Raw genomic sequence first — 15,751 nt, forward strand, 5'->3', positions numbered from 1 at the left:
TATATAAAATGAACTGCAAATGCAAAGTTTACCTTAATGGGAAAATGTGTATATCTTTGCTTAATATAAATAAATTAAGCAAAGACTTTTTGTTTTAAATACTAGCTTAAGTTGTGCCCATTAAAACACTCAATTCCTGGTGTGGCAGTAAAACTAAAAATTATAAAGAAAAGGATTGTAAATTGTAGAAATAAATAAGTTAAACTGTATCAGTAATAATACCTATTATAACACTAATCAAAGCATCTGTTCTTAATTATGCATATGACATTCTTAAGGAATGGGTGGCAAATCTCAAAGTTTTAGAGTGAGGGAAATGGAGTTCTTTAGTGCGAAAATAAAATATGAAAATTCGGTATATAAGCAAAAGCTTTATCTGCTACATCTGTTTAATTTGGGCTAGGTGTGTGGCTTTGTGGCAGAGCTCATACCTAGCATGTACAAGGCCATGAGTTCAATTCCCAGCACCACAAAAGAAAAAGTCATTTTGGTTTGATCCTCAGCACCACAAAAATAAATATCCAGGTATTGTGGCACACCTTTAATCCCAACACCTGAGAGGCTGACATAGAACAATCTGGAGTTTGAGGCTAGTTTGGGCTACATAGAAGTTCAAGGCCAGGCTGGGCTATATAGTGAGATCCTGTTTCCATACATACATAAATACATACATACATTCTGGTGCATACATAGGTACTGAGAATATAAATATTATACTCTTATAATTAGTTATTACTTGTTCTGAACTAAAATTTACAGTTGAATATCATGATTCCCAGACCTCTTTTAATAGGCTTTTTTTTTAATTCAAACTAGATATGGATGTTATTTCATTTCTTCAAAACTTTAATAGAATGAACTTTGGAAAGCTGTGATACTCGGTTCTGATAGAAGAGTACTGATCCTTAGTCATTTTTTCTTGACTTACAGTATCTGTCTTCTTAGATTTTTATAGCAACTTGGCCTATATACAGTTTCCTTAATAAGTCCCAGTCTTACAGAATTTTAAGTACAGAGTTGTAAATTACCTTTTCTAAATTCCTTAAGATTACTCACTTCTTGTTCATATGGTTATGACATATAATGGGTTGGTCTTGTTTTTACTGTGCTACCATTCTGTTTGTGGTTTTCCAAATGTTCTAAGAGGGATATCTGACAAACACTGAAGTGTTTTAAGAAACATTAGAGGTATTTATTCCACAGTAGTTAAATGACTATCTTCCATTATTCATGAACTTCATTTTATGTACTTTTGAAAAATACAGACTTATTTTTACTTTGTTAAGGTTAATTGATTATACATCAGAGCACTGATTTCAAAGGGACGTTTTATTGAAACTCGGGCCTAGAAACAATGTAATTTGATTTGATTAAATTATCTTCCTGACATCAGCATTTGCAAATAATAAAGTGCAGAAAAGTTGAGATAAATATAAAACTTATAAGAGTATTTTTCATAAATGTCAGATTAAAGATATAAAGGAGCCTTTAAAATTAATTCTGTGTTGATTAGGTTGTGCTAGTGTGCACAAGCTAGGAAAGAGTTTTCTAATGAATGGCCAGCAGCCTTGAGTCTACCTGGAATTGTATAATAGAGGAGGGATATAACTAGTCGCCAATAAATTTACTGAGAAAAAACAATCACATGGAAATTACATCAAAAGTTGTGATTTTGATTGAATCCTTATAGAAAATAACTCCAGGAACTGCCTAAATATATGCTCCAATAATTAGCATGAAACAGAATATTTTAAAAGTATGCTTAATTTCAGTTGTGATACAGTTAAACACAAAGGAACTCAGTGGTTATGACAGCAATTCAGTTTTTGTTGTTTTTTTTTTTAACCTAGACAACTTTAACACTTCATTCTGTATTTTTTGCTTTTTTGTCTACAGTGTAATGTTCATAGAATGATATTTATTCTTAAAATAACGTTTCTTTGCTTTTAACCTTTCTTAGTTATTGGTGATTTCAAAGTAGGAATATACTTTGTCTTTTTAGTAGTGCAACCTGGGTCTTTAAAGGAGGTGGCAGTGATAGGCTTAAGTTTCTCATCAGTTAAATTATTTGGTTTAGTGAACTGGAAGGACAAAATTCAAGTACCCAGGCTTGATTAATAAAAAAATAAATTCCATATATTGAATTTTCAGTCTTAGAAGTAGTGGTCATTTCTGTCAGATATGTTTTTAAATTTTCTATTCAACGTAGGCCTTTTTGAATAAACACATCTAGAATCGTGCTTCTCAATATCGCAACACATTAGAATTAACTATAAAACTTTTAATACAGTCAGAATCTGAATTAAATGGGAAGTGGATCCAGAAGATACTCCCAGGAATTCTTAGGTGCCGCCATACTTAAGAACCACTGGACTAGGTTTTCATTTGTTGTTTTGGGGCAGTAGAGGGGGTGCATGTAGCTCAGTGGTACAGTGCCTGCTGGCAAGCACAAGGCCCTGAATTCAATTCCTAGTACCAAAAAACTCCCAAAAATCAAAGAAAACAAAACAAAACAAAATTCACTGGTGTCTCATTTGTTGTTTTCCACTTTCTAAGGCCAGTTAAAAAGCCCTAGTAGGCTGGGGATTTAGCTCAGTGGTTCCACCTCCTGCTCCGCAAGTGAAAGGTCCTGAGTTTGACCTCTGGTACCAAAAAAAAAAAAAAAAAGCCCTTAGTAAAAGGAACAAGTACTTTATATTGAAATAACTACTGGATACTTCAGTGGAAATTACCAAAATATTCTTTAAAGGTAATACTTTTTTTTTTTTTTTTTAGCATGAAGCCAAAGTCTTGCTTGCTTTTTATTATACTGTACTTTCAATTGAATCCCAGGGCTTTCTTCCTGTGCTACATGCCCAACCCTATTTTTATTTTGAGACAAGGTCTTAAGTTGATAAGTTGCCTAGGCTGGGCTTGAATTTGAAATCCTCCTGCCTCAGCCTCCCAGAGTACTGAGATTATAGATATACATCACTGTGCTTGATTCGATTGCTTGTTCTTTAATTTATAGAACATGGTTTGGGTAATTAAGCTTCCCCAGAAAAACTAGTTGATTATGTTGTCATAACTGTTCTCAGTTTAATTGATGATTGCTAGACCTGGTAGATCTTGTTTAGTTGAACTATGATTTTAAGCTTACTAGTGAAAGCGTGTATGTGTGTCTTTTAATTTCAAAGGCCAGGAACTCATGAATAAACACACATAGTTTTAGTTTGCTGTGCTCTTATAATATACTACTATAAAGTTAGAATGAGAAGTAAAGTGCTAAGTTAGTGACTATTTGTATGTATCTATAGTCTAATGAGACATACTATATAGTATGTATTTTTTTTATATTTTCATTTGCAGTTCTTTGATGCCTTTGCTAGTGTTTTCAGATTTGAAAGTGTGAATTTTTATAAGACTGAACTTTCATTTTATATCTCAGAAAACTAATATGATGTCCCTGAATTTTTGTAGCAGAACACTAAAGTGATTATTAAACTTAATAGTTTATGTTTTAAGATAAAGTAGTGTTGGTGCGTTTGAATAATTAAGGCAGATTTACATATTAATGAATTCTGTTTTTTCTTCAAGACAGAAACTATTATTTCTGTGTTAAATGTGAGGTTACTTTGATTTAGTGTCCCCAGTCTTTTCAATCTGTCTCCTAATCTTCCTTTTTCACTTAGCCTTCCAATACTTAAATATTTAGCTGAGTGACATTAAAATGGTTCATGTCATTTTAAATACTTGAATTCTATAAATTAAAACAAGTCATTGAGTGGCATTTAGCAATTTTTAAATTGTCCAGCATCAAAAATTTTAGGAGAGGCAAGAACAGTAATACATCCAGTGGAAACGTCATTTCAGGAGGTAGAATGTTTTAAGTTTGAGTAATAATTAGTGCTTACTAGCATTGTTGCCCTGGATCCTGGAGAAAACAACTCAGGTTGGTTATGAAAACTGCCTTGAAAAGACAGATCAAGGCAGTAACTTCCAGTGTGGTACTTCGCCACACTGGCCTAGGGTTATAACTGGGGAGGAGAGCACCCCAATCAATTGTAGGATGAGCAAAGAGGAAGCTATTTACATCTTGAGGGAGAGATTCTTATGTATTTCCTGCTGCTGCCAGCGTCAGCTGTGCAGGTATTTCTAAAGGTTATAGAAGTCCTATAAAACTCACTTGTTACTATATAGTTGAGATTGCCAAACAGCTTAGAAGCAAAGACACTGTTAATTAGATAGAATCTTTAGTATAGTGCAGACCTTAATACAAAAATCAAATAACTTCCACTTTAATAAAAGACTATTTCTCAGATAAACATTGTACCCCTTCTTTGATAGTAAATTCATAATTATTTTAATTCAGCCTCATGGCTATATTTAGGGTTACTTGGTAAAGGATAGTATTAGTATAATTGCTACTGCTTTTTTAAAACCTTGTTATCTCTGTTGTAACTTGTTCCTTTTTATTTATTTATTTGGGTTTTTTTGGGTACTGGAGATCGAACTCAGGACCTCATGCTTATGAGGCAGGCAGTGGAACCACTGAGCTAAATCTCCAGCCCCCAAAAGAATATGTTCCTTTTTAAGCTGTTGTTTACTCAAGCTCTTTCCTATGAAATAATTGTTGTTTTTTTTTTGCCTATTCAATACAAGTTGGAATTTCAGGGTGGTTATATATTTTGTTATGGGAAAAGAAGAGATCTTGTCCTATAAGAAAAGCAAGTGTCTCTTCAGAAATTTTGTTTAATTCCAATGGCAAAAACCTGTGAATGTCAGAATTCTTTTATATAAAGGGCCATCTTTTTTAAATCATTACTTATTTTTCTAATATAAAAAATAAAATGTTGTAGTTTTTAAGCTGACAAAAATTGAAATAATTATCTGTATATATTTGCAGAAATATCTCCTAAACTTACTGGAATAAAATGCAGTGGTTCACCTCCTGTGGAGAATATAAAGGTAATTATTCCTAATAATTTACAGCATGTGTATTAGAACTTGCTTGTTTAGTATTGGCTTGCTTTAAAATTATTTCTACAAAAAAGGATTTCTTCCTAAAAATTATTTAGGAAAACTATTTGGTTTTATTTTTCTAATAAGATGTAAGTGTTATACAAGTAAAATAGATAAATAGAACACATTCTTCCACTTAGACTCAAATCTGGAAACACAGGAAATGCCTGGTGTACCTAACACCTAGTGTGCACACAGTATGATGTGCGGTATATGTACATAGTAGAAGCTTCTCAATAACAGCTAGTAAAGAAAGGGCAGTTAGGGTTTCTATAAAGTTTATAACTGCCAGCTATCAATTTTTGTGCTTCTGTTTGATTAACAGTTAATAGGAAAAGAAGTAATATTTTTACTAGTTCAAGTTGTTCTCATATAAAATTTTTACCCTGTGTACCCATCCCAAATACAGAATTATAGTAAATTTATATAACATCTAGCTAGGTTAGGGAAATACAACAGTAAACAAAAATCATGAATTCTAAGTTGTAAAAAGGAAAGTAATTACAGGAGATTGTATGATATAATCTGTATAATAATCTGTATTCATACGTGTTTTTAAGAAAATGAAGGAATGTAAACTACTTTCACCAATGAGGAAATGCTTAATATGGATTTTAAACGATCAGGATATTTATAGACAGATTAGAGACTTCTGAAACAAAAATAATAGCATGAAGAAAGGCAAATAAGGCACAGCAGTGCATTCAAGGAAATGTGGCAGCTGAGGGTACTTATAAGGGATATAAGGGCTTGAGGGGTAAAATAGCACTTTGACCTTCCGGTAAAACATTGGAATATTTAACATGATAGGCAGAAGTGACCTCTCAAGGAACTCTTCTTTCTAAGATGAAGATGATTCTTCAGGAAGTTAAGTAGTAGTGGCATCAGAAGATTATGTCAACTTATGAAGGAGCTCTGGAAGCGTTTATGTAGCATGTAAAATGCCACTTTATGTTATATTTTAGCTAGTTTTTTTTTTTTAGTTTCACTCATTGGGGCATAAAATATCCATTTATGATAAAGGAGAGTATATTATTAGTTTATGTGTATATGATTGAATGAATATATTTGTATTTCAGAAAGTGATTATTCTCTGATTTAACCCTACACATTTGACTTAGCTTTGATCTTGACTCTGCATTATTGCTGGGATAAACCTTTCTATGGCATTTGTTTTATTGAAACTAGCAGAGGTTTTGTCTTACACAGATGTTATTCATCAGCTTGCCTTATCTACTCACACACTCCAATCCCCTTATTAGTCAGAGGAGAAAGACTATTTTATCTCTGTGCCATGTGCAACTCCAAACTTGGAGGTGACATTACTGGGCTTTAGCACTACGACTTAGCTTGACACCATATAGGTGTGAGATTTTTACATATGTTGTTTCTGTTATTTCTAAGTGCTATTGTAAACCATAAACGGAGATGGTTGTACCTAACTTGTAGGATTCTTATAAGAATTAAAGACTCACCCTGGTGCTTCTTTGCACATGGTAGGTATTAAATAAACATTGTTATTACAGCACAACAGCTTTTATTTAGTACTGAATTGTGAATCAGAATGTCTCAGTAATCTTATGGGCCAACCAACATGAAATTTTAAATTTCTCTTCTTATATGTATAGTTCAGTAAAGACCAAAGGGGTGAAGGAAGTGGAAGGATTTCTAGATATGGTATAAAAGCTCAGTTTTTATTTTTAATAGATCACAGGAAATGTTTTAAAAACAAGTAGCATTGTTTAATTACACACATATCTAACTATAGTAATAACTAAGATCATTAACTTTGACTAACTCTGCCTCTTACACTGATTGAAAATCTTTTAGAGACCAAGTGCCCAAACTGCAACCCAAACCCCACTTATTTATCACAACACTGCAATTAAACTTGAATAGTGAAGTTTTTAGTGTAGAAAAAACAACTCACATTCTTGGCTCGCATGCCCAGCAGAGAGGGCTCTGTGTGCCTGCTGAGGCGTGCATGCCATACGTTCACCGCCACCGTCTTGGAAGCTACATGATGGCCATGTTATTTGATCTTCCTATCTATAACTCACCTATCTATAATAGAGGGATAATTGTATGACTTAGGTAATATGATATTCAAAAGCTATCATTAAATTATATTCTTGCCTCTTATGTTTCTACTTTCCTAATTATGCTTCTTGTTTGGTTAAAACTGTGAAAGGTAACTTTAACTTTTTCTTAGCAGATACAGTCTTCTGTGCAAGACAAACCTGCTACAACTGCCCTTGTTTACCACATGGCACATTTATATGGAATGCCACCTAATCAGGAGTTAACATTCAGTCATCAAGAATTAGAACATGAACAGACTGTAAAAAACATACCTTTACAAATGCAACCTCCTTCAGGTAAGAAATTCATAGATAGACAGCTGTGACTAAGAAACTTCTAAACCTATATGTAAAAATGCTAAGGCCATCACAAATGTTGCATATTTTACAAATACTGAAAATTCTAACTAGTAAATTCCAAGTGGGAAATAACGCAACAAAACACATTGTTAGAAATTTACTGTTTCAAGGGCCGGGGATTTAGCTCAGCGGTTCGGTGGCCTGCCTTGCAAGCGCAAGGACCGGAGTTCAATCCCCGGTACCCCCACCAAAAAAAAAAACAAAAAAGAAATTTACTGCTTCATACTACAGACCAGTGGTGGCAAACCTATGTGCTGCAGCTGGCTGGCTGTTACTGAAAGCTCTAAAAGGTGCATCACCACTGTTGTAGCTATGAATTACATTTACAAGAAAGAATATTCTCCCTATATGGTTTGCACTCGGTTTGTTTTCATATACAGAATACACATTGGCATATGGACTATGTAAAAAAGCCTACCGCTGCCCAAGTGTTTACAACCAAGTTCTTACCAGACTTGGGAAATGCTGCCGTAACATCTCTGAGTTAGAAAGGTAGGCTGCAGTGAGTAAAAGATATTTTAAATTCTGTAGACTGATGAACTTACCTAGATAAAAAGTAGCTTACAGTTAAAGAAACTTGGGCTGGAAATAATTGCCTCATGGTGGTTTCTATTTACTGAAAATATCTCCCCAAACTGACTAAATTTTTATATTGTTAGATTCACTTGGCTTTACAGCAAATGTCTTGTCTGTTCATCTTGTCTGAAGTGATTGTATTGCAGAGTCAACGTGGAATCTTGAAATTTTAGGGGTAGGAGTTGGATAAGGTACAAAGGCTACTTCTGTGATAACAGTGACTCTGGCCTAGAGAGTGTCTGCGACGGGAGACACTAATGTATGTAAACCTAGACTAGAGGCAGTTGTGAGTATCCCCAACACTAAAAGCAAAATACGAACACCAAAAGAAAAAACTCAAAAGGCCATGCAGGAAAAATAAACCTCTGAAGTATGTAATGCTTATGTTCATCTTTTTCTGGGAATAAATGTTTAATGTACTTCATAGAAGAGTGCGGATACATTGTAGTTCTGATTTTCCAGTACTGCAGTTAGGTAATTTATTCTGTATGCATCACCAGACATTGAACAGGCACATGAAAATAACATGATTTTAGGGGCTGTCATACGAGGACCTAGGTTCAGTCCACAGCACCACGGAATGAACAAAATGATTTTATTAGGATGAGATTGCTGCTTACTTTCTAGAGGCTAGGACTGAGATGAGGATACACTGATGCAATTAGGACCAAGTAGAGACTCTCAGTGCTGCTGAATAGGAAATATTACAGCCAAGCCAAATACAGTGAGCACAGAAAGGCTACAGGTCAGGAAAGACTTTTTTGCTGGTACCGATTGAACCTATTGCTTTCTCACTAAGTTACATTCAGAGGCCTTTTTTATCTTTTATTTTTATTTTGAGACATGCTTGCTAAGTTGCCCAGGCTGGACTTGAATTTATGATCTTCCTGCCTCAGTCTCCCAAAGTATTGGAGTTACAGGTGTATACCACCAAAAACATCAGAAAGATGTTTTTGTGAAGAACTAATAGAATAGCAACCTATCAAATATTAAAATAAAAGGCAGAGCCCATTTGGAACATTTGTGAGTTGCTGAAGAATATTTAACTAGAAATTAAAAAAAAAAACAGTGGTTTTCTGGAGCTGACAGGGAATAACAGGAGATAAAATTTAGGAAATGCCAATAGGTAAAAACCACTTGAAGCCATGAAAATGAGTGAAAACACCAGAGTGTTCAGATTAGGAAAAGGCTGAAGACAAAATTCTAGGAACAAACCATAGTCAATGTAAAAGAAATTAGTAAGTTAAAGAAGGGCCAGGCATACCGCTCAAAGGTAGAGTGCTAGCCTGGCATGCACAAGGTCCTGAGTTTGACACCACCACCACCAAAACAAAACAAAACAAAAAAACACAGGTAAGCCGAGCATGGTGGCACACTCCTGTAATCCCAGCACTCGGGACGCTGAGGCAGGAAGATCACTGTGAGTTTGAGACCGGCCTGGGCTACATAGTGAGTTCCAGATCAGTCTCAAGTACATAGTGAGACCCTGTCTCAAAAGAAACAAAACAAAACAAAAAACAGGTGCAATGGTATGTGCCTATAATTCCAACTTCTCTGGAAGCTAAGGCCAGGAGGATTGCTTGAGCCCACAAGTTTGAGGCTACCCTGGGCAACATAGCAAGACCCTGCCTCAAAAATTAAAAAAAGAGGTATCCAAAAAGTAGGGGAAAAAGGAAAAGTGGTATAATAGAAGAATATCACACACTGCAGAGCATTCGAAAAGGATAAAGAAATGTGAAAGAGTATTAAAATTGACAATATGAGGAGGTTTGCTTTTGCAAAAGTTTTTTTGTTTTGTTTTTCTCCCAGTACTGGGGATTGAACTCAAGACTTTCACATTCAGTTACATCCACAGCCATTTGTGTGTGAGTGAGTGTGTGTGTGTTGTGTGTTGTGTTTTTTGTTTTGTATCAGGAATCAAACTCAGGTCCTTGTACTTGCAAGGAAGGCAGCAGAACCACTGAGCTAAATCCCCGGCCATTGTTTTTGTGTTTTTTTATCTTGAGATGGTCTCGCTAAGTTGCCCAAACTGAGCTCAAACTTGTGATCTTCCTACCTAAGCCTCCCATAGTACTGGGCTCACAGGTGTGCATCAGCACACCTGGCTGCATAAGCAAAGTGGTCATTGTGTTTTGGGCAGATACCAGGTTGCTGTAATCTAAGAAATAATGGAATCGGGGTGTAGTAAGCACTGTATATAGCAGTCTTTGAACAAGCTAGTTGGTGAAGAGGGTAGGAAAATACTGGGGCTTTGACAATCCTTTTATTTTGAGCAGTGGGAGAGGTTTTGTTTACGAGTGTTTGAATTAGAGAGCTTTGAATATTTGTGAAGGTTGGTTAGAAAAAAAGTGAAAAATTACTGTTTTCACTAGAATGTTTGTAGAATGGTAAGAATATTCTTGCCCATTTATTTCACTTAGAAGTATATCCTCAAAATGTACCCATTTAACTACGAATGAATCTACTTTCTCATTCTTTATGGCTGAGTAGTATTCCATTTTATAGAAAAACCACATCTTCTTTATCCAGTTTCCAATGAGAACCAAGACCTGGCATGTAAAGGTACAACATACCAGTAATGAATGTAGCTGTATTGTCTACCTAGAATGTACCAATAAATTAAATTTTAAAAAAAGAATATTCTTGCCCATATGAAAAACAATGTTAAGAATGTAAATAAGATGTTTTTATTTCTGTTTTAAGAAAACAAGCCAAATAGGAAAAATAGGATTTTAATACTTAAATTTTCATTAAGGATTAGTCTGTTGTAGCACCTCAGATTATGTTTCTATACTTACTATTTTGTAAAGGGAGCTTGGATGGTGCTAGAATTGACTGTTCATTCCACTGTAATATTTGCCAACTACAGGTGGCAATATGCCCAAGGAATTGCAAATATTTATAAACCATAGAATGTATATAGAATTTAATTTTTCTGTAGTTTAATCGCAATGGAAAGGAAGATGTTTCATTTTCCCCTTGTAAGTTGAAGTTTTTAGTCACAAAAGATTTATGATCTTATCTTTATAGCTTGCCCTTTACTCTTCTCATAAAAGTCAAAGTGAGGTGTTTGCCAGCCAGCAGAAGTGACTATCTTGTATTTTTTAAAAGTATTTAAAAATACCTTAAAGAAAAAAAGTAAAATATAGGAAGCCAAGAAAGGTAGAATTACAAGATCTCTCTGGCAGATGGGTATTTCACAGAATTAAGTATCATTTGATTTGGAAACAATGTAGATGAACGCATCAGGCATCTAATAATTCAGTGTGATTAAAATGTTGGTGTTGGATGCATAGGAATGTGGGGAGATAAATGTGCAAAGCAAGATCAGGTGCAGATCATAAAGAACTTAGAATCTTGATATTCTACATGGGTAGTGAAGAGCCAATGAAGGTTTTTGGGATAGAGGGCGTAGGTAGTAACTGATCTTCCAATATTATGGAGGTTTGTTGAAGGAATAGGTCGTAGAGACCAGAAGTGGAGACCAATTGCGCTATTGCAATTGTAGGGAAAAATCTGAAGTAAAGTGATAGAAAAGGCAGAAAGCTTAAAATATTTACAAGGATAAAATCAGTAGTTTCACAAATGAGAAACATATAAAAGGTTAATAACCAAGGGAAGAATAAAGAGCTTTGGTGAATCACAGGATACTGGCTAGGTACTGGTCCAGGACAACAGATCTGGAATAGAGATGAAGAACAAAAGGTTTCTGAAGAAAGATGGGATTTTTAGTGTTTGAGGTGTCAGGGAACTATTCATGTAAACATATTTCTCAGAGTGGTCCCTTGACACAGTTATAGTAGACATCTGGGACACTATTTTCTCAACCATCCAATATTTTTATAGTGGTCTTTTTGTCTGACTATCTTTAGATGTTGGTAATATTCTGAGTTACATCCTTAACCTTAAACTTAGCTTTTTATTATACTTCAGAGCTTCCAAAACATAGGCTTACTGAGCTAGTGTTCTTCTCAGGTCTCATAGCAACGGGCTTTGAGTAGCCTTCCTATTAACCCAAGAGTGCCAAGCCATCATCCTTTTTGACATAGCACCACGTGAGAAAGATTTGGAAGTCTTTCTGGATATTCTTGGCATCTGTGATCTCTGTTCTTATTTTTACAACTCAAATGTATCTGTCCCCAGGTGTGCTCATACAACTCTAGTGAGTATCTTTACTTAAATACCATATAAAAATTTCAAACAGGGATGTAAAAACTGCAAATCCTCCCTTTCAACCCTCAGATTTTAATCTTTTATCTTTAGTTCATGGCAATGGCACTATTACCACTTACCAACTTTAATATCAGTAATTCATTTGCCATGTATGCTTTTACTTTCTAAATACCTGGCCCCAGGTAGAGAAGGAATATGGTCACATTCTTACAGCTCACCACTGGTACCCCACTTTCTCTGTTGCTCATTGTTCTTGCATTCATGCCTCCTCTGACAGTATGGTTCTTCCTGATGTTTCTTGCCCTCTTTTTTCAGGCTTAACTTCAAGGACTATACATTTAGTCAGAGAATCAGTCAGTTGGGAGTGCTAAAAGTTTTATTACAAGTTCCTATAAGACATAAATGGCTAGGATTGTGTGAGCTTGAGCCAGTTAACAAAGATAGCAGCTTATTTTTGATTTGTCCTCTCTATACCTTTGCCACTGATTAGACCTATAGAAAAGGGCAATAAAAATTTATTTTTTCATTGAGTTTATTGGTACATTCTAGGTATACAGTACAGTTACATTCATTACTGGGATCTTGCACCTTTACATGACAGGTTTTGGTTCTCATTTTTTCCAAGAATGTATCAATTAAGTTTCATTAGCAGCAGCAGGATGTTCCTGATTTCAAATGACAGAAAACTCAGCTCAAATTGAAATAATAAGGAATTGTGTTCATGTATTGCTAATGGTTCAAAGATAGGTCACTCTTTTAGGCATGGGTTGATTATAGTTCACACTATTTCTGTAGTTTATCTTTACCTATAATAGTAAATTAAATATTTGTCTGAAAGCTTAGTGATTAATGAGATTATACATGAGGCCCTTAGTTCAGTACCCAACACTTCCCACCTACCCACCCCCAAAAGAGAATTGATAGGATTGCATAGTTTGTTCTCTTCACCTCAGAGAAACAAAATTTTTACATTTCTTATTTCCAGCTATGTCTGGCATTTTAGTTCTTACTTTCTTTGAGTTTTATTTATTCTCAAATTGGAGAACAGGTAATAACTTTCCCTGGAAGCCCTATATTGGCCTGCTGTTTCTAAAGTTACTGGTAGGGGCATAGAATTGTCATGATTGGATTAGCTTAATCAAAACCCACCTCTAGAGTTGAAAACGGTCTAAATTGAATAGCTCTATAGCATGGGGACAGATAAAATGGGTTTGGGCAGGTCACCCATAAATAACATCAGTATACTTCATGGTGATCAAAACAAGAACAGAAATAACAAAAGAAAACAAATGAGATTACTTTCAAGTGAGAAATGTTTAGAATACAACAAGCCCCCAACAAAGAATACTCCAAAGCTAAGATTCATCAACAGTTATTTTATTTTCATAGTGTCTTAACTGCAAGGAAAAAAATCGAATTCTAGATAAGTACAATGAAATATTTAATCATACTATCTAAAAACCTGTGCTTCTAGGTGATTCTAAACAACTGAACAGCCCAGCTATGATACATCCATCTGGTGATAACAACACAAAGGTGTTAGAATCTGAACATCAAGTTCCTGTGCAGAAGGTAAAAAAGCAGTGTTATTTTTTTCCTCATAAATGTCAAAAGAATATTATGATTAAGAGAAGAGATGTTTTTGGATATCTAGTCCTAATTTTTGCTAATGTAATTTTTAAAAATTAGTATCCTGTACCTTCTGTCCTCATGCTTGTGTTTAATTGCATATTCTATAATATTCGTATTCATTCTGTCTTTGTGTGTGTGCATGCATGTTTTCAGATTCAGAGCTTTGTACATGATAAACACACGCTCTACCATTGAATCTACATCCCCAACCCTTTGTCCCAATTTTAAAGCATGATGTAAAACTGTCTTTTAGAATCGATTGTAAGGGATTTCTTAATGGGGTCTTCTGTGTACTTAATCGTCAAACCACACATTGATATCATTCTCTAAACAAATATTCCAGAGGTCTAAAATATGTTAAATGTGCCAGATACTATTGTAGGTATTTGAGTTTAATTATCAGAAGTATGAAGGGGATATTTATATTTTCTCTCTCCCCTTCTCTCTCTTTCTGTCACTCTCTTTCTTTCTTTGCCCCTCTTTTTCTCTCCCTTCCTTCTTCCCTCTCTCCTCTCTCCTTTGCCCTTTGCCTGTCTTTCTGCTCTTTCTCTTTTCCTTGCAAGTATTTGAGAGGAGAGATCTTAGTCTTAATGTTTAAAATTATTGTTTAGCCATACATAAAAAATGTAATGTTTTACTCCACAGAGCATAATGATTTGGCCCTTGTGTGTAGGATCTTTGATTTCTTACATAGCGCTCTACTGGTAGTCATTATTATGTTTAATTTAGGTATTCTATTATTGCTAAGTATGGATTAAAACTTCTTAAAAACCCCTTTTCTGACAACCATCATTAGTGTTCTGTTTCATTTTATGGTTTTTGTTTTAACTGACAGTGCTGTCTACCCCTTTAGGTCAGGAAGAATAAGTTCTGTAGAATTTTTTCAGTCAAACATTTTGTTTCCTGTGTACTTTTAATTCATTCTGTTTCAGTATTCTTATGTTCTCTTGATGAACTGCTCTGATCATGTTAATCATCTATATGAAAGTTTTAATATTTTCCAACTTCTGCCTCTAGGATGAAGATTAAACACTTCTATTCTGATCCCACTAGTTCCTCAATCTTAACAGTATGCCTTGTAATTCATTGAAACTGACTCATTTCTCCCCTGGTATACCTAATAATACCCTTCATTATGTTCTTTCTTCCATGAGGAATGTGTCTCATGTTTATCCAAGGAATTCTCTCATTCTTCATGATACCTGAAAATTTCAGGCATCATGTATGGTTTCTAACCCTACATATAAACTTTTTTCTTTTAGAATCTGCCAAAATTTCATTCAGTAGAAAGTAATTTCAGGACACAGAACCATCCAGAGTTTTATGCTGTCCTTGTTCCCTATTAAATATACTAAGCAGTATTCTCTGTCAAATCTCCTTGGAAAGTGAGATTCTTGAGTTGACCAAGTAGTCACATGAGCCCTGGACTGATATTTAGCCCATTCCATTGGTAGGGATAAATACAGGTTTTATTGACAATGTATAGGAAAAACTTCAAAAGCATGTCTGAGTGACCATTGGTGAAGGTCCCTGTGTGTGTAGAAGGGTATAAGAAGGATGTTCTGACTTACTATTTTGGAACAGAAATTAAAGGCTGATGGTTATATCAGTCATAAGTTTTCTTTTATTTTCTATGGGACCCTTAAAATGTTAGTCCTTAATATTTCAAGGGAAATATATCTATAGAGCAATCATGCATAATCATTAAGGAGAAAATTATAAAAAGAAATATTTCAATGCTATATTGCATAATCTTCTTTCCTTTCCATAAATAGGTTAACTCTTAGAAAAGCCAGCTAGAGCCGGGCGTGGTGGCGCATGCCTGTAATCCCAGCACTCGGGAGGCTGAGGCAGGAGGATCGCTGTGAGTTCGAGACCAGCGTGGGCTACATAGTGAGTTCCAGGACAGTCTCAACTACATAGTGAGA

General features: G+C 34.9%; 1 protein-coding gene across 7 annotated transcripts in view; it reads left to right on the forward strand.

The window, feature by feature from the left end:
• Brdt (bromodomain testis associated) overlaps window positions 1-15,751 on the forward strand; it is a 61,739-nt gene that overhangs the window by 39,260 nt on the left and 6,728 nt on the right. For 6 of the 7 annotated variants that reach the window (XM_019210793.1, XM_019210792.1, XM_033758373.1 and 3 more), the window contains 3 exons: window positions 4,886-4,947; window positions 7,214-7,379; window positions 13,666-13,763. In XM_019210793.1, the coding sequence (XP_019066338.1) occupies window positions 4,886-4,947; window positions 7,214-7,379; window positions 13,666-13,763 (326 nt within the window). The remainder of the gene's footprint in view (window positions 1-4,885; window positions 4,948-7,213; window positions 7,380-13,665; window positions 13,764-15,751) is intronic. The other variant, XM_010644934.1, reaches the window with a different exon arrangement.

Source organism: Fukomys damarensis, unplaced genomic scaffold, assembly GCF_012274545.1.
Source record: "Fukomys damarensis isolate Sample0158 unplaced genomic scaffold, DMR_v1.0_HiC HiC_scaffold_33, whole genome shotgun sequence".
Classification (NCBI taxonomy): Eukaryota; Metazoa; Chordata; class Mammalia; order Rodentia; family Bathyergidae; genus Fukomys; species Fukomys damarensis.